The sequence below is a fragment of the Apodemus sylvaticus genome, chromosome 7 (genome assembly GCF_947179515.1).
Source record: "Apodemus sylvaticus chromosome 7, mApoSyl1.1, whole genome shotgun sequence".
NCBI classification, from domain to species: Eukaryota; Metazoa; Chordata; class Mammalia; order Rodentia; family Muridae; genus Apodemus; species Apodemus sylvaticus.
Genome location: NC_067478.1, coordinates 56387716 through 56405676, shown reverse-complemented (window position 1 = coordinate 56405676; position 17961 = coordinate 56387716). Strand labels below are relative to the sequence as shown.

General features: G+C 42.5%; 1 protein-coding gene across 1 annotated transcript in view; it reads left to right on the top strand.

Annotated features, from left to right (window-relative positions):
* Nedd4 (NEDD4 E3 ubiquitin protein ligase) overlaps positions 1-17961 on the top strand; it is an 85880-nt gene that overhangs the window by 45560 nt on the left and 22359 nt on the right. Inside the window, exons 7-13 of the mRNA XM_052187823.1 lie at positions 5757-5807; positions 7227-7288; positions 8937-9036; positions 12766-12932; positions 14178-14295; positions 14373-14537; positions 16801-16866. Of these exons, the coding sequence (XP_052043783.1) occupies positions 5757-5807; positions 7227-7288; positions 8937-9036; positions 12766-12932; positions 14178-14295; positions 14373-14537; positions 16801-16866 (729 nt within the window). The remainder of the gene's footprint in view (positions 1-5756; positions 5808-7226; positions 7289-8936; positions 9037-12765; positions 12933-14177; positions 14296-14372; positions 14538-16800; positions 16867-17961) is intronic.

The following is a 17961-nucleotide window of genomic DNA, read 5'->3' as shown; positions in this document are numbered from 1 at the left end:
GTTGAGCAGGCTTGAGGGACTGCCTGAGTTCAGTCCCATCTCACATAGGGTAGACTGGCCATGGTGGCATATGATGAGAAGCAGATCATGATGCCGAAATTCTAGTGGGAGACACTGTTAAGGAAAAAAAGACAAAAAAAGATGGGTGATGCCTGGGTATGAATGATATCTGAGATTGTCCTGTGGCTTTTACTAATTTATGCACACATATACCTTCCCTTGAGAGCAGGACTAGGTGGCAGAAGATACCACAATGGCCTCCTAGTGGGATTTGGTTTGGGATGCTTACTATCATTATGTGAAAAAGCCTCAACCTGCCTTTTTATTTTGAAGGAGAGCTTGACATATTGTTTCAGAAAGACTTCATTGGTGCTTGTATTTCAGATTGTTTAAAAGCCTGCCAACTAGAATGAGAAATGAAGATACACATGTTCACATCCCTGAACTCAAGCTCAGCACGGCTAAGGTCTAATAGTGTCCCTGCTCTACCACAGGCTAACAGCACTTTCACCCTGCAGTAGGAAAACCCAGCTGGGGCAAGCTGCTTAGTAAAGGTTATTTTGGTAAAAATCACACCAGAAGGAAAAAACAAGTGTCTGGAGGAAAAATTCCATCGTGATGACTCCAGCCTGGTGAATAATGTCCCAGCTGGGCAGCTTGTTGCACAGATCAAGTCCATCCTTACTGCAATTGTTGATTGACAGATAAGGCTAGAGATTATCAGCTAACGTTCCCAGATAATCGACTTCTCTTTTATCTGTTTGTCTTGTGGCTAAAGGTGTGGAATACTTCATGTCATTGATTATTTTTGCTTTTCATGTAGCTGTACTATGCATGTGTGTATACATGTGTATGTGTGAGCATGTGCTTGTGGAGGCCTGAGGTGCATGTTGAGACTAATTCCAATGGTTCACTCATGCTACTTCTTGAGAGGGTCTCTCCAGCCAGCCTGGAGCTGCTGATGTGTCTAGTTTTGCTCCCAGCTTGTTGGGGGAAACCTTGCTTCTTCCCAACGTTGGAATTCTAGGTGGATATCCACACCAGCCTGGTATCTATATAGGTTCTAGAGTCTGGAACTCTGACTTCACACTTGCAGGCCTCTGATTCATTATTATCCTTATAATCCAGCCAGCATACTTCATCCCTTATAACACCATTTATTAATTTCACACTCGTGCTCCTCGTTGTCTCATGAAAACTGCTTATGAAAACCAATATTTAAATCCTTTTAATATGAAAATTTTCAGACATACACAAAAAAGTAGAAGAAATAACGTGGTGAATGAAGGCTTGACCTTCAAGCACTGTCAATACTTCAGTCATTTTACCCATCTTCCGTCTTCATTGTTTACGTATTACTTTTGTCTTCTGACTTTCCTATATCATTCTTCAAGGATTGTGCTTGTTCCAACAGTTAAATTGTGCTTTTTATTATATTTGCTATAAAATACTTCAATGTGGCAGCCTACATAAAAAACCCAAAGACATTTTATTTTTTAAGATTCTTTTATTTTTATATGTATGATTATTTTTTTGCATGTATGTGCAACATATGGAACATATACATGTATTTTTATGCATGTATGCATATGTATGTGTACACACACAAGTCCTATAGAAGATCAACTGGTGCTCTTAACCATTGAGCCATCTCTCCAGAAACTTTTTTTTCTGTTTTGAAATTAAAGTCTATGGATGTGTGTGTGTGCTAGGCCAGTGCTATACCATTAAGCTAGGTTTACAGCTTTGAGATGGTCTACTGTGTATCTTAGACTGATTTTTGAATTTGCTCTGTAGCCCAGCCTGTCCTCTAGCTCCTACGTTTCATGCCTCTGCCTCCCAAATACAAGATTATAGCCCTGTGCATTCACACTTGGCTAGGAGTTCCTCAAGTGAAGTTTCCCTCAAACCTGTGACACTTTTAACTTACTGTTTTAATTCTGATTTTTAAAAATTACACTGGATCCTCTTGAAAGCTAATATTCAGCTTCTGTTAGCAACTGTGAGTCTTCCTAATGAATGGGGCAGAAAGCTGGCTCTGTAGGCCAGTGCACTTGCTGGGTGAGCATGAGGATCTGAATTCAAGTCCCAGAATCCGGGTAGAACATAGAGCATGGTCATGCATGCAGTTATGCTGTGGGCACAGAGGCAGGGTCTTTGGGTCTCACTGGCCACCAGATTAGGTCCTGAGAGAACTTGTCTCAAAGGATAAGTGGAGAGTAATATATGTATCAGGATACCAGCATCCTCCTTGCCTCTGCACACAAGTGCACAGGCACACATTCACAAATCATGTACACATAACACTATACACATAAACATACAAAAAGAAAAATGCATTTGTTTGTTTTAAAACATGAATTTGGTTTTTCCCCTTTATGTTGTAAAAAGTGATTTTTAGCAACCTAAAATTTATATCATTAAAATCTTAGTATTATTTGGTGGTCGAACTGCCCATTATTAATAATGGTTTTCAAATTTACCTGGCATCCTAAATTCTTATATTTGTAGGCCTTTTTAAATATAAATAAAGTTACATTTTCCCAAGTGTGGGTTTGCTCTGAAGCAAGCTGGCTACCCCCAAATGTCAGAAAATACTGCCACATAGAAATACTTGATACACAGAGTGTGGAACAATTGGTTGGCCAGGGACAAAATAATGAAGATCACAGATGTGCGTACACTCATGGGAATGAGTTTAAGACGGTTCTTTTTCCTTTGTCAATGGAAACGGCACTTCTGTCGCCCTGCGCTTACAGCAGCATGTGCCCAGACTCTCCAGAGGAAGCCCCTGCTTCAGTCTCAGACTACCATACAGAGTTTTAGCTTGCTAAAAGTGTTCATTGTTCTGATATTGGAAATAGAAGTTAAGAAACTCAAAGATTGTGAGCTGAGTGAGATGGCTCAGGGTAAGGCGCTTGCAGCATAGCCAGTTCAATCCCTGTAGCCCAGTTCACAGAGTTGTTATCTGACATGTGTGCTGTGGTGTGCATGCACTCGTGTGCATACACACATGCATGAGCGCACACACAAAATTATAATTTAAAATCTTTAAAACCATTTCAGGCTGAGCAGATCACTCTGTCATTAAATCAGTTGCTATGATATCAAGGAGTTCTGAGTTTGATCCAAAGAACCCCCATGAAAAGCTAGGTATAGTTGCAGAGGCTTACAGCTCTAGCCCTTGGGGCTCGGGAACGGTGGGTTCCCGAGGCTGGTTAGCCATGAGCTCTAGACCCACCAATGAAAGACAGGCTATCAAAAAAGGAGGCAGACAACTCTTGAGAAACTTAAGGAAGGGCAAACACATGCTCAATTTAGTTTGTTTGCTTAAAAGAAGGAAGGTAATAGTGCTGAGGCGAAGGCGCAGTTAGTTAAGTGCCTTATGTTACCAAATGAGGACCTGAGTTTGGAAATCCTGAACCCACATAAAAAGCTGAGTGTGTCAGCATGTACCTGTAGCCAGCCAACATTTAGTATGTAGATACCGGAAGATACAAGAGTTTCTTGGCCGGCCTACCCAGGCGAATCAGCTGTAGGGTCAGTGATATACCCTGTTTCAAAAAGTAAGGCAGAGGTGGCTCTGGAAAGATGGCTCAGTGATTAAAGAGCACTGGATACTCTTCCAGAGAGAACCTGGATTTAGTTCCCAGCATGCACATAGAAGCTCACAACTGTAACTCCAGTTCAGGGGATCTGATACCCTCACATAGACATACATGCCGGTAGAACATCAGGGCTCATAATATAAAAATAAAAATTTCTTAAAAATTAAGGCGGAGAGGGATAGAGGAAGGAACATGTCAGTCTCCAGCCTCAGCATGCACTCCCACCTGTGTATACACCCTACACATTAGGTAACTTTGTATGACTTGTATGTTAAACCTTTAAAAAATTTTTAGTTTATTTTCAATTATGTGTCTGTAGGTATGGAGTGGGTGCGGTGAATACATGCTTAGCCATAGAGATAGAGTGTCAGACTCCCTAGAACTGGGGTTACAGGTAAAAAATATTAATGTGGACAGATTTGGGTGCTGGGAACCTAATATAGGCCCTTTGCAAAACCAGCAGGAGGCCAGGAGAGGGCATAGGATTCCATGGACTGGAAATCCAGTGTATGTGAGCTACTATGCGGATACTGGGAATCAAACCCTCAGGTCCATTTGTTTTAATTGCTAAACAATCTCTCTAGCGTTTTTTGTTAGTTCTGAGGTTTGAACTCATGTCTTCAATCTTGCAGTAATACAAATGCTTTCACCCACTAGCTGCCTCCCAACCCTACAGCTAGTGATTGTGATGTGCTTTACTCGTCTCTTTGAACTTGAACTCCGCTCTGGTGCCTTTTACTGGATGCAGTGCTTCCCCCAGCATGTCCTCTCAGCTAACTGTTGGCAGGCTTGTCTCTCTTCATCTGCCATAAGCCTCTTTGCTTTCCTTTAATTCTGAGGACTATTTCTTAGCTAGATGAGAATTCTAGATACGTATAGACAGCGTTCTTTTGTCTTTTGTTTCCAGTGTTTTTAATGGATAACCTGTCCTTATTTGTATTCTTTCTTGAATTATGTGTATATAGGGGCTAGAGAGGTGGCTCAAATGGTTAAGAGCACTAGCTTCTTTTTCTGAGCATCCGGATTCAATTCCCTGCACCTTCATGGCAACTTATAGTATTCAACTCTAGTTCCAGGAGATCAGACACCTTCTCCCAGAACCCCTAGACACTGAGTGCATATGGTGTACACATACATACACTTACACACACACACTCATAGACTCAAAGATTTTAAAAAATTGGTGTGTGGGGGTCTGTGTGTGGGGGGGGTGTCTGTACATGTGAGTGCAGATGCCTATGGAGACCAGAGAAGGCATCAGATACTGTGGCGAAGGAGCGTAAGGAGGGTATAGGCAGTTGTGAGCTACCCAATATAGGAGCTGGGAACCAAACTTGGGTCCTCTGGAGAAGCAGCACGCACTCTTAACCACCTAGCATCTCTTTAGCCCCACCATGTATATTTTTATTTGCTGTGTGCAGTGGTTTTTGGTGTTATTCATAATTCAGATTTATCAGGTGCCAATTTATTGAAATTTAAGCTTCTATTTTCCCAAACCTGGGAAAACCTTGCCTATTTTCTACCTAGTTCCTCCCCCTTGTTTTATATGTTGTACATTTCATTGCATATGGTTCTGGATGGACAGAGCGTAAATTGTGTTCCCTTTCTTGGAAGACTGTTGACTCTCAGTCAAGTAGAGTACCGTAGCTGGGTCCCAAGCCACCTCCCCTTGAATGAACATTGCCTGGAGTCTGTGCTCTGGCTTCTGAAGCTTGTGTCTTTAAGAGGGGTGTTTCAGGGACCTGTGGGGCCATTGGTTTTTTTTGTTTTTGTTTTTGTTTTTTTTGTTTTTCTTCCTGATATTTCCTTGCTTACTTTCCCATTGTGTTGTTAGCTCCACACTTGACTTTCCCACCCTTTAGGCCTGAATTTTGCAGATGCTTGCTTAAGGACTAACAGTTCATGTGTGCTGTGTGGTTATGTGCCTGGCTCCTCTGTAACACTCTTCTCTCTTCAGGGACAACTCTTCCTGCTTCTACTACTATTCTGTTGTGCGCTTGTGTGTTCATACTTTGTCTGAGTGTGTAATGATGTTCTGCAGGACTGGAGTTCCTGCTGCATTTTGTGTGTAGGAATGATGAGTTTTTCATCAAAGCATTATAATGGTGTTGAATGTGCCTGTAATGCTGTTTCTCCTTTCTTTTACAGACACGAGATGATTTCCTGGGTCAAGTGGATGTCCCTCTCTATCCTTTACCGGTTAGTATTGGGTGTCTATAATTTTGGGTTTTGTATTTGTGATTTTTTAATTTAACAATTACTAATGTGAATCTTAAGTATATCAGCTGTTTCCTGAAACACATGTCAATTTTGTTTTCACTCTTCTCTAAGATTTCCTTATGTCAGCTCCAGCAAGAAACTACCACAGAGAGAGATTGGTAGGCAAGATGGAGTCTGGATTTCCAGGGTTTGGAATTATCTCTAAACGCAGAGCAAGAGCCTGGACTCACATCCTGTATGGGACCTAAGAGACTGCAGGAGTGCTAACACTCCTAAGAGTGGAGTTGGAAACAGCAGTGGGAAAGGCTTAGGTAGCCTTTCAGATCAAATGTGTCACTGGGGGCTTGCAGAGGTTGCTCAGTGCTTTAGGTGACTGACTGTTAGATGACTCAGTTGAATGGGATCCAGGGCCCTCTTCTGGCTTCTGATGGGTCCTTTTTACACGCAGTGCACATTGTGGCCATATTTAATTCTGATAAGAAATTGGAGAAATTTGGAAGTTGAAAGTAGGCAGTTAGTAGCAGCACATAAGAAAATTGTATAGGGAAAAGAAACAGGAGGATTGAGAGTTCTTGAGAACTCATCCAAATGAGATGAAGGACAAGTCAGCATGGGTGGGTCAGCCGGTGGTGGTGGCGGCGCACGCCTTTAATCCCAGCACTTGGGAGGCAGAGGCAGGTGAATTTCTGAGTTTGAGGCCAGCCTGGTCTACAGAGTGAGTTCCAGGACATCCAGTGCGACACAGAGAAACCCTATCTCAAAAAACAAACATCTGTGTGTCAAAAGAAAGTCAGAAGACAAGAGTGAGCAGAAAAGAACCAGAGAAAATACTTTCAAAAATATTGATGGGGGAATAGCTTCTTACTGGGTATGCTTGTCCATATAATCCTAATACTTGGTAGGCTAAGGCAGGAAGATTGCAACATTGAGGCCAGCCTGGCTTTATAATGAGAACTTTCATATAAATAAATAAGTTTCGAGGCACCGAGGGTAGCTATTGCCACGCCATAGAGAATCACACCAAGCAGAGGGCTGACAGAGACGGTGGCCCTGCACTCCTCAGTGTGAGAGGGCTTTCTCTGCGCAGCATTGAGTGATCTTAGGCTTTTGTGAAGATTCGACCTGCTCTTACTTTCCAGGCTGTTGATGTTTTTGTTCTAGAAGTCTTCCTATACTCTAACAGAGTCAAGCTGCTGACATTGAACACATCCCATGTACCTTTGTGCCAGTGTTCTGCCCATACTGTACTGTCCTCTGCTGACTGGCTCCTGCCTTCTCCCACATCTCAGCTGTTCCCCCAACGTTCCCCCACCCCATCCTTTTCTTATTCTTCAATATGTCTTTTCATTATAGTTAATAAATGTTCTCCAACGTACTTAACCCCCTTTCTCATTTTAGACTGAAAACCCAAGAATAGAGAGACCATATACATTTAAGGATTTTGTTCTTCATCCAAGAAGGTCAGTAAATATAGAAGATGTTTTAAATAAATATATAAGATGTGTTTTAAGCTCAATTTTTTGGTATTTTATTTTTATTTATATTAGTGTCTGCCTGAATATGCAGTTTCCAAGGAGGCCAAAAGAAGGTGTCAGATTCCTTGGTACTGCCATGTGGCTGCTAAGAATTGTATGTAGGTCCTCTGCACATGCAGCCAGTGCTCCTACGCCGTTCAACCATCCTCCAGCTACACATGCAGCACATATACTATACATTTGTGTCTTCATTTAACCTTCACTCTCCTCTTTAAAGATCCAGGATTTAAATACTCTATAAATAAGCTATATAAATATATTTTATTTTTTCTTTTAAAAGCTTTAGTTTAGATTTTACTTGAGGCTGAAAGACAGGGCTCGGTTGTTAAATGTGCTTGCTACACCTGCAGTAGACCCAATACCCATGTGGTATGCTCACAACGGCAACCTCAGTATCTGCTGCCCTCCTGGTGTCCGTGAACACACGCGCGCGCGCGCACACACACACACACACACACACAAAATCATATATTTATCTTTAAACAGTGTACTTTGTTCACTTTACAAATAAAATTCTGAAATAGACACAAAAGTTAGGAATGATTTATCTCCCTTATTTTTATCTAATAACTGTATTTTATGTAAAACAGATGTTTAGCTTGATATGTACAAAAACAATCTCAGAAAATATTTAATATGTTTTGCAATATTTAACTTCAGAAATATTTTAGAAGAGTCAGAGAAAAAAGCATGAATAAAATTTAAACCCAATTAGTGCACTTTCAACTCCATTTTCCTGAACTGACCTACTTGGTTCCTTTTTTTAACTAAAAATTTAATTTTTAAAACGGACTCACTTCATTTGATATGCATGAGTAATTTACCTGAGTCTGTGGAACGTATGCATGTGGTACTAGAGGAGGCCAGAAGAGTCCATCAGGTCCACATCAGTAACCCACATGGGAAAACCATAGCATTTACTTTATTCTTTCAAAAAAACAAAGAATTGCATTGAATTGTATATTATGGACTCTTAAATCTTTTCCATTTAAAATGGCTGCTTTAACCTAGTCTTTGTAATATAATTATTAAAACAACATAAAGAAATCGTAGCTTTGTGTTGCTATTTATTCTGTCTGTGAGAGAAGTCCTGTATTCCTGTAGAAGTCTAGGAGTTGAATCTCCTCTTCCTTTACTTTTGGACTGATTTGCAATTTGTGCATCCCAAGAATAACTAAGCAAATATTTTCCCTCTTTGCTTGCCTTCCCTCCAATGACTAGAAACCGTAGAGACCTCTCCCGCTTCTACTGTGCAGTAGGTCATAGAGCAGCCTCCAGCCTAGCTGAACAGCCAGCGGGCTTCCCCTGCTTCTTCCTTCAGTTGCCCCTTCTCTCGCATCCAGTCAGGTCCTAGCCACCCTTCTCCCTCCTGCCCTCTTCCCCTCCTCTTTACCAGATCGTCTCCTTTCTCACCTCTGTTCTCTTTGAATATTTCCATCTTTACAGAAACTTGACTTTGTCACCCAGACCCGAGTGGTTCCCCTCAGACCCAACATGCTTTCTGTACTCTCAGCAAATAAATGCTTTCTTCTTGCCATTCAAGTTTCATGAATAATTCTTTTCTTTTCCACAGTCACAAATCAAGAGTTAAAGGCTATCTGAGATTAAAAATGACTTATTTACCTAAAAATGGCTCAGAAGATGAGAACGCAGACCAGGCTGAGGAGTTGGAGGTGAGAGTCCCAGGAATGTTTGCTTAGGTTGAAACGGGGCTATCTGATTGCTTTCTACATGTTTGGTCGAAAAACAATGCTGAGGAAAACTAATGCATGCAATGACTGTCACCAGGATGTTGATTTGACCAAATTTTTCTTAAGCAGGTCTTTCCTCTGACAATATTTCTGTATAGTTGTTGTTATTCATAGGCTTAAGGGTAGAAATAGGAAATGCAATATTTATCAATGCAGGTGTTTATTTATAATTACATCATTGTCTTCAGTTTTTGTTTTTGTTTTGTTTTGTTGTTTTTTTTTTTTTTTGAAAAACCATGTCCTAGTAGACTTTGAATAAGAAAATTAGTGTTTGTAAAGCTAAATCTATGGACATCTTACTATTTTAAAATTGCTCTAATATGTTACTATATAATAATTATATTAGTATAAAAGAAACTCTCGGGGCATGTATTTCATTTTACTTTTCTTGTCATGGTTATTTGAAGTAAGTGTAAGCTCCCAGGTGACAGAATTAACAGAGTAAGACCAGGCACCTAAAGAGAGCCACACATCTGGCACCTGGAGAGTGAGGATTCATGTGGCTTGGATTTTGATAGCTGAGTCCTTGGAGCAAGCTATGCTTCCGGCAGCCATGTGACCTCTGGTCTGCTAGGTTTTTCTTTTGTGGGAGATCAGGACTGTACCAGGTCACCTTGTACAGGTTTTAGGGTTTCTTCCCTGGCTTTAAAAAGACAAAACTCACCTCCTTTTTGTGCTCCCCTTAAAGACAATTCATCAAAAGGTATAAATAACCATTTATTCTACCACATACTCTGTGTGTATCTGTGCATGTGTGTGCATCCAACCTGATTCTTCTGGAAGCTTCTTTGTTGTGTGTGCCTTCTTCATAGGCTAGTGTCTCTTTGGCTGAGCGTTTGCTCTGCTCTCCATGAGAGCTATGAGACCAGGGGTCCTCCCTGCAGTGTGGGCTCTAGCTCATGTGCCTGTACTCCTTGAACAGAAAGTGAATTAGTAAAGCTTTTGGTATTTTATGTCTTAGTGAGATTTTGCTTTGTAGCTGAGTGTCTGGGAGTATAAAGAAAGTTTTTTCCTGTTAGAGAATATAGATGACCCTCTTGTCAGTGACGGAGGCTTGTTACCTTACTCTCTTAAACACATATATATATATCCACTTGCTTGATTACCTTTTCTGCTGATCTGTTTGTCTTTATTACTACTTTTTCAAGTACACATTTATTTTCTCTTTGTATTTTATTTGTTTGTTCATTTTATGTGGGTATTTATATGTTAGGTATGTATGCTGCGTGCTCATGAGGTCAGAGGTACTGTTTTAGATCCACTTCATCTGGAGTTATAGGTAGTTGTGAGCTGCTGCGTGGGTGCCAGAATTGAACCCAGCTCCTCTAGAAGAGCAGTGAGTCTTACCTGCCATCTCTCCAGCCACTGTTCACATTCATTTAGTTTTCCTTCCTTCACGGGGTGGGTCTGGTGCATGGTTGTTCCATAGAGCAGTGCAGAAGGTTGTTCTTTCCTTCCCTGTGAGGTCTTCCCTTCACAGTGTCTTTAACTTGTAGCCATCTCACTGGCCCACATTTTAAGCTTTCAAGAGATTTGGGGCGTACTGCACATGGCATTGTCACACAGACGGTCTCTTGCATTAGAATTTCTGATTGAAATGAAGGAAGAGAAGACTTTCCGAGAGGCTGTAGCAGTTCAGGAGCAGTTCGTTCCGTGGACCTTGCTCCAGCTCTGCTGCACGTGGATCACAGGCACCTCATTCACGGTTCCTCTGTGGTGGAAGCGGCCTGGCTGCTTGCTTTGACCTCCCATCGCAGTGTTTGAATTCCTTCAGAGGCAACCTTATAATTTCAAGAGATGTAAGCGTGTAGTTTATTTATTTAAAGGCCGAGGAATTCAGACACACGAATGTGCTTATTTATCTTTTGGGCAGCCAGAGACCATTTAGTTTGTGACTAAATATTTAAAATTCTGCTTTTTGGGGGAAAAAAATCTGTAATTTTGGAGGGAGGCAAGCTCTGGGCGGCTTGAATCTCTGAGTGTAGTGTGTCTCTGACCAGCTCTGTGTGACATTCCGTTTGTGTTGTTTGCCGTCACCCGCTCACAGCTGTATGAACTCCACAAGATTATGGTAAGATGTTTATCTAAGCACTTTGTACTTACTTTCTGGACCCCCTGACTCCATTAAATTGTAGGTATTTGCATATTGGCTTTGAGACTAGTAATTAGGATTCCTTGTCTTGGAGAAAATTATTTGAGGAAAATAGATAATCCATATTTCTTAGGGAAGACTCAAAATGTAGTCTTTCCCGGTAATATTTGGGGTATACTTGTGCTTTAATTTTCTAAACCCTAAAATAAGTTACCTTTTTTTTTTCATTTTTCTTTCTGAATTTACATGGGCAACCCTAAAGCAGATCTTTGAAAAAGTAATATACATTTTCAAAAAAATATTCTTGCGCCAGAACAATGGCTTAGTGGGCAAAAGCCTGAGGCCCTAAGTTTGAGCTTCATCCTCAGCCCACTTAATCGTATTCCTTGGCAAGATGAATCCCCTGGATGCCTAGGGCCAGCTAGCTCAGTGCAGGAGGGGCCAGCTAGCTCAGTGTAGGAGGTAGCAAGAAGGAGCCCTGCATAGGAAGGGAGGAGGAGAGATCCAACTCCAAAAATATGTCCTCTGACCTCCACAAACATGGCATGCATGCATGCACCTTTACACACACGTAACACTATGAGTTCAAGAGGCCAAAGGGCATCAGCCCTCTTGGCACTGGGCTGCCAGGTACTGGCAAGCCACCCGGTGTGAATGCTGGAAATGGAGGCCGCTGAGCTGTTAGTCTAGTGTATTGTTTTCATGTTCATCAGTGGGATCCCTTTGTAAACATCCTTTCTATGTTTCAGACTCCTAGAAAGCTGCTTTCCTTCTGACATGTCCCTCAGTGCATGTAATGTACCTTGTTGTATCACTGCCCCTGTCTTCCTTCAGCCCCCCCCCCCACCCTGCAGACTCTAGTCTGTCACCACATACCCTGGAGTGGTAACTGTTTCTCAGCCACTCTTCCGTCTCTGTTGGGCTCCTCAGGGTTTAACCTGTGGCCTCCTGTGGCTGTTTTTCCAGACTGAGTGCTTGAAATATCCTTGTCCTCTGTCTTACTAGTCCATTCACCTGGATACATCTTTCTAAGAACTTTTCTTGTCTCTAGTGTTTGTTGATTTCTACCATAAGGGATGTGCTTTCTTGGTGGGAGTGGTGATAACCATAAAAGCTTCGCTGCTGTCTTCAGCTGCTCCTGCCTGAGAGATTGGCCAGGGTCAGGCTGCCTTGAGTCTGTTTCTCATTTCCTCAGCGCCCTCCAGTGCCCCATCCTTGTTCATTCATTTAAAGGGTGTGGTTTTGTTTTTGGTTGTCCATTGTTTTTAGCAGGGGGTTTATTGTTGTTTTATTCTTTTTTAGTTTGTTTGTATGTTTTGTATTTTACGCTTTTTGGCAATCTCAGACAACTCTTAAATATTTATCATTTTGTAGGAAAGCCTTGTTTACAAATATTCACATTCTGGCCTTGAAGATTGAGCATGGACTAATTCTGTTTATGCACAATTTCTGGAATTGAATTCCCCTTTAATTTCCTTTATTTTCAGTTTTTAAAGTTTTTGGTTTTGTTTGTTTTTTACATCAAACATCAAGTTAACTGCTTGCATTCTGTTTTTCAGCCTGGATGGGTTGTTTTGGACCAACCAGATGCTGCCACCCATTTGCAGCATCCACCAGAGCCTTCTCCCCTACCTCCAGGATGGGAAGAGAGGCAGGATGTCCTTGGAAGGACCTACTACGTAAACCATGAATCCAGAAGAACACAGTGGAAAAGACCAAGCCCTGAGTATGTACCAATCTGCATAGATTTTGCTGCTACTTGGCATGTTAATGCTATGTCTTTTTTTTTTAAGATGTATTTATTTATTATATGTAAGTACACTGTAGCTGTCTTCAGACACTCCAGAAGAGGGTATCAGATCTTGTTATGGATGGTTGTGAGCCATCATGTGATTGCTGGGATTTGAACTCAGGACCTTCAGAGGAGCAATCAGTGCTCTTACCGGCTGAGCCATCTCTCCAGCCCCTAATGCTGTGTCTTGATTAGGCTTTTAGTGGTGTAGGGATCCCTGAACGATAGGCTAACCACCACTGAAAAACTTCTATCTTAGCTGAAATTTTTAAAAAATGATTTGATGTTATTTAAAAATATTTGTAGGCCAGCAAGATGGTTTGGTGTATGGAGTACACTTGTCTCCTTTTGTGCTCTTTGTTACCAAGCTCTCCGAGTTAGACCAGTGGTCATACCATTCAACACATGTGCATCAAGGTCTGCACTGTCACATACGACGTACAAGTCGGACATCCTGTAAAGCCACCCTGTTGTCTTTGACAGACAGTCAGGCCTGCCACACAGAATCATGTGTGATTTCCTAAACTATATTGGTCTAATATGACATCAAACAAATTAATATTAACATTTTCGTTACTGAATGTGTGAATAAAATTCCTGATTTGATTGCCTCTTTATATTGAATAAAAATAACTGGGATAATGTAACTCAGACATGCCTAAGGTTCGTCCTTTACCTGACCTCAGACCTCTAATCTGTTAGACTTTCAGTGGTAGGGCGCTTGCGCTGCCTGCTTTCCCCTTCTGTGTGTCTGCATGGGGAGCATGACTCCCTGACGACCAAGGCCACCAGTTATCCATTCATGCGGTACCGTGTGACTGTAGAACTGCCTTGGGTTTCCATCTCAAGCTAACACGCTACAATAAATAATAAACGAGTTTCATGTCAAACATTACTTTTGCCGTTTAGTTTTCTCAGCTGGGAAGAGGAACCTCAGTTGAGGAATTGTCTTCCTCTATTCCAACTCTGAGCACATTTGAATGTGATTTCTTCTTCCAGTGTAACATTTTCTTCTGCCCTTGTCTCCCAGACCAAAGTACTGACATTATGATCAGCATACCAAAATAGCTTTTGGACAAAATCCATAAATTCTATCTAAGTATTTATTAACCATAATCTTTGATTATGATTCTAACTATAACAAGGCGGGGGTTATACTTCTTACTTCTTCTGCCCTAGCGATGACCCCACAGATGAGGAGAACGATGATATTCAGCTGCAGGCACAGCGAGCATTTACCACCAGACGGCAGATTTCAGAGGATGTGGATGGCCCTGACAGCCGGGAGTCCCCCGAGGTATGAGCCTTTCCCGCTCTCATTCCCATTTTCAGCACATGATATGCAGTGGATAAGTGTGGATTCTGTTATTTTAGAATTGGGAACTACTACGAGAAGATGAAAATGCCCAATATAGCGGTCAGGCTGGCCAGTCACCACCATCGGGTCACGTAGATGTGCCAACTCGCCTTGCCGAGGACTTTGATACCAAACTCGCTGTGTATGGAAATCCAGCCACCAGCCAGCCAGTCACCAGCTCAGTAAGATGTTTTAGATTTTTGTCATGGTTTTGTGATTTAACAGCAATATTTTATGTAAACTTGCATCTTCAATGACACGTGATGGTGAAGTGTTGGGGCTTTACAGTGTGGTTCTTTCCCTTACCCTTCTACCAACACTGTGGACCAGATTGTGGGTAGTCCTCATGGACACTGTGTCTCGGGTCCCTTACTCACTCCCCTCCTGGCAAACCCACCAGGAACACTGGAACCCATCCTGTCCTTCTCGCTCAGCGGAGCAGGAAGAGCACACTGTCAGGAGAGGGTGTCAGGGAGGACAGTGGGTGGGATTCCTTTTAAAGGAGGTTAGAGACTACAGGAGAGTTCTCTGGATATTGTCAGGAAGAGGAGAGCATTTTGTGCTTGAGTAACTCAGATCTCTTGTGAGGACACAACTCAATGAGTAGCAGAGAAGAGCCAAGAGTGGGCGTGACGGCTGTTTGGTTTTCTGCAGCGTAGGTAGTAGGGTTGTTTGGCGTAGGTAGTGGGGTTGTTTCATTTGGTTTTCTTTTTTCTTTGTTTGGGTGGTGTTGTTGTTTTTCCTATGTTCAAACACAGAAGGCAACTTGGATTTGCCATGACCCTGCCTTTGTATGCCAGGTCAGTTCCCTAGTGGTGGAGGCTGCTTCTCTATCGTCTGCAGGGTCCAGAAACAAGCATCCCAACATATACTCCCCCTGTGCGAAATCTGGCTGGCTTTTTATAATCTGTATCATTGAGGCAGAACCAGTAGCAGGCAGGGTGGACTGTCTGACTCTGGTCATTCACTCTGTTATTTAGTTGGTGACTGCTTTCTCTGACTGGCCAGGTCCAAGGTCCATAACCCACTCACTGAGAGTTCATCTGTCCTAATGTGGACAGAACTCCTTCATCTCTCAGGACTTCATCCTAGTGCATGGTCATTCGTGCGCCCTGTGGGCCACACTGCAGCTGCTTGTTGCCATAAATAGGTGTCAGTGGAATCCAGCCATTCCTACTTGTTCTTAGCCACGTTCAGACCACTTTTCACATCCGACCGATTAGAACTCGAATTCAGTGTTGGACCTCAGTGGGCAATTATTTGCTAACTTCTAGCCCTTCCTCAAGAAGCTTCACCTGCACAGTTGTGAATATCCGTCAGGTCACCTTTCCACAGATCACCTCTTCACCTGATTCTTTTCCTTTCTTTCTTCCACAGCCTGTTGTTTCCCATTTGTTTAATTAATTTGTCAGGGTGCTGGGAAAAGGGTTCATCAGATTTATAGAATAGGTATGGGATATGATCCAGAAAAGTATTTGCTATACAAATATGAGCCCTGAGTATAATTCCCAGAACCCATGTAAAATAAAAACCAGATAAGCAGTGTGCACTTGTCATGCTTAGGCCTTGTATGAGGTACTATTTCCCGTTAAGAATATTCTTCAACACTTTATGAATGTGTTGAAACCTGAGGCAATATTGAGGTCTACAAAATAAAAAATGTTTCTTCCTTTTTACCTCCAAATTATGTTGCCTCAACAACTAATAATGCCTTAGTGTCTTAAGCATTATACATCTATTCATAAACATACATATATATACATATATACACACACATGTGTGTGTTTGTAAGTTTTGATGTCATTTAATAACAAAAATAAGATGTTTCATTTAGTGGTTAGAGCTTGAATATCAAGGTGAAGGGGAAAAGAGATTATAGATTTCCAGGAACTGAGTCATCGGATGGAAATGCCCAGTGGAGCGCTGAGTCGGGCAGTGGCTGGGGATGAGGAAGGGTGGCTGCTGGGCAGAGGGAAGGAAGCACAGTGTTGGTGCAGCACATCCAAGGGCTAGGTGAGGCTTTGTTGAAGGCTGTAGCCAGAGAACAAGGGTGCCAAAAGCAGCCCTCCACTACAGCTGGCAGTCTGCACATGTAGAAAGAAGACTTGGAGCCCTTGTCACTGCTGGAGTAATTAAGGTGACAAATGGTGAAAGTTTTTATTTGGGTCTAGCTGGAAAAACCATATGTGGACTCTCTGGGAATGACAGCATGAAGGAATGAGTTAGAGTGGGTATATGCAGGGAAAATCCAAGGCCAGTTATGGACATTGGAGGACCAGAAAGTGGAAGGCCTGGGGTGGAGGACAGGGAGTAGGCATCCCCTGTCGGTTTGAGCAACCATACCCCCCCAGTGTGCCATGTCCTACTGTTAACACCTGTACCCTCGCTACATGGCCTGTGCTCTGAGGACAAGCCTAAAAGTATATCTTGTTTCCTCCCCTCAAGAATCATTCCAGCAGAGGAGGCAACTTGCAAACCTGTATCTTTGAGGAACAGCCTACGCTTCCTGTGGTGAGTTTTCTCTCTCCTCAGCCAAAAATGAATGATAAAAAACTCAGCTAATTTTTTAATTCTTACGTATCACAACTGCTCAGCACAGATTGAGGAGACATTGGGCACAACCCTGGAAGTGGAGCCTCTTATAAAGTAAGCCCCATGCTGATGTGGCGATTTGGCTGGATATGGCTTCTCAGCTGGGTCCCCTGCTGCTTGGAGGTGATTGGCACATGCAGCTGTGCACTGACACGCACGCAACAGCCATATCTGCCCTTTGTGGGTTGTCTAGCCAGGGACTTCCATCATGGTCCAGTATACTGCAGCCAGGTTGGCATTTCCATCTCCCTGTGCCTCCCTTTCCAGTGCTCTCAGTCAGTGGAGACCTGCCACCTCCACAGTGCTTCTCACATCTTCTTCCTGACTCCCTCTCTTGCCAAGGTCTCACTGCCTCATATAATCACTTTATTCTGTTTGCAAGTGGACCTCATATATCCCAAACCTTGGATGCTTGTTCTTCATCCTGCTAGAATTACAGGCATATTCCACCATGCTTGATTTACACAGTGCTCAAACCCAAGGCTTGAGGAAAGCTAGACAAGCATTCCACACACTGAGCTCTGTCCCCAGTCCCACAAGTTTTTTTTCAATGGTATTAAAGTCTGAGGCTCCTGCGTCTTCAGCCTACTCTTCCCCTTGCCTGCTCCCTGTCCACTCTCTTCCCAATAGCTGCGTACCCCCAAATCCTAATTTTCTACTCACTCATCTGATGTGTGCACATCCCATTTCTCCTTGGAGAACCTCCTTACTTGCCCACCAGTCAGTGCACCTTTGACTGGCGTTCTATATGTCAGTTTAAAGGAATGAGATCTATGCTTCTGTAGGATTTAGCATGGGTGCTGAGGCTCTAGAATCAGCTCAGGAGGGTGGCTAATCTGTTTTAGGAAAGGGTTCTTTCCAGTCCTGTGCTGAGGATGAGGGTCCACCTGACTTTGAAGACCACCAGCCTAGTCTACATGATAGCAGGTCGTTATAGAAGCCAAGAAGGGATTATCCTGTCCTCTCCTTTTGATGTCCACACCCTGTCTTGTCTGGCCTTGTTTAAACCACAGC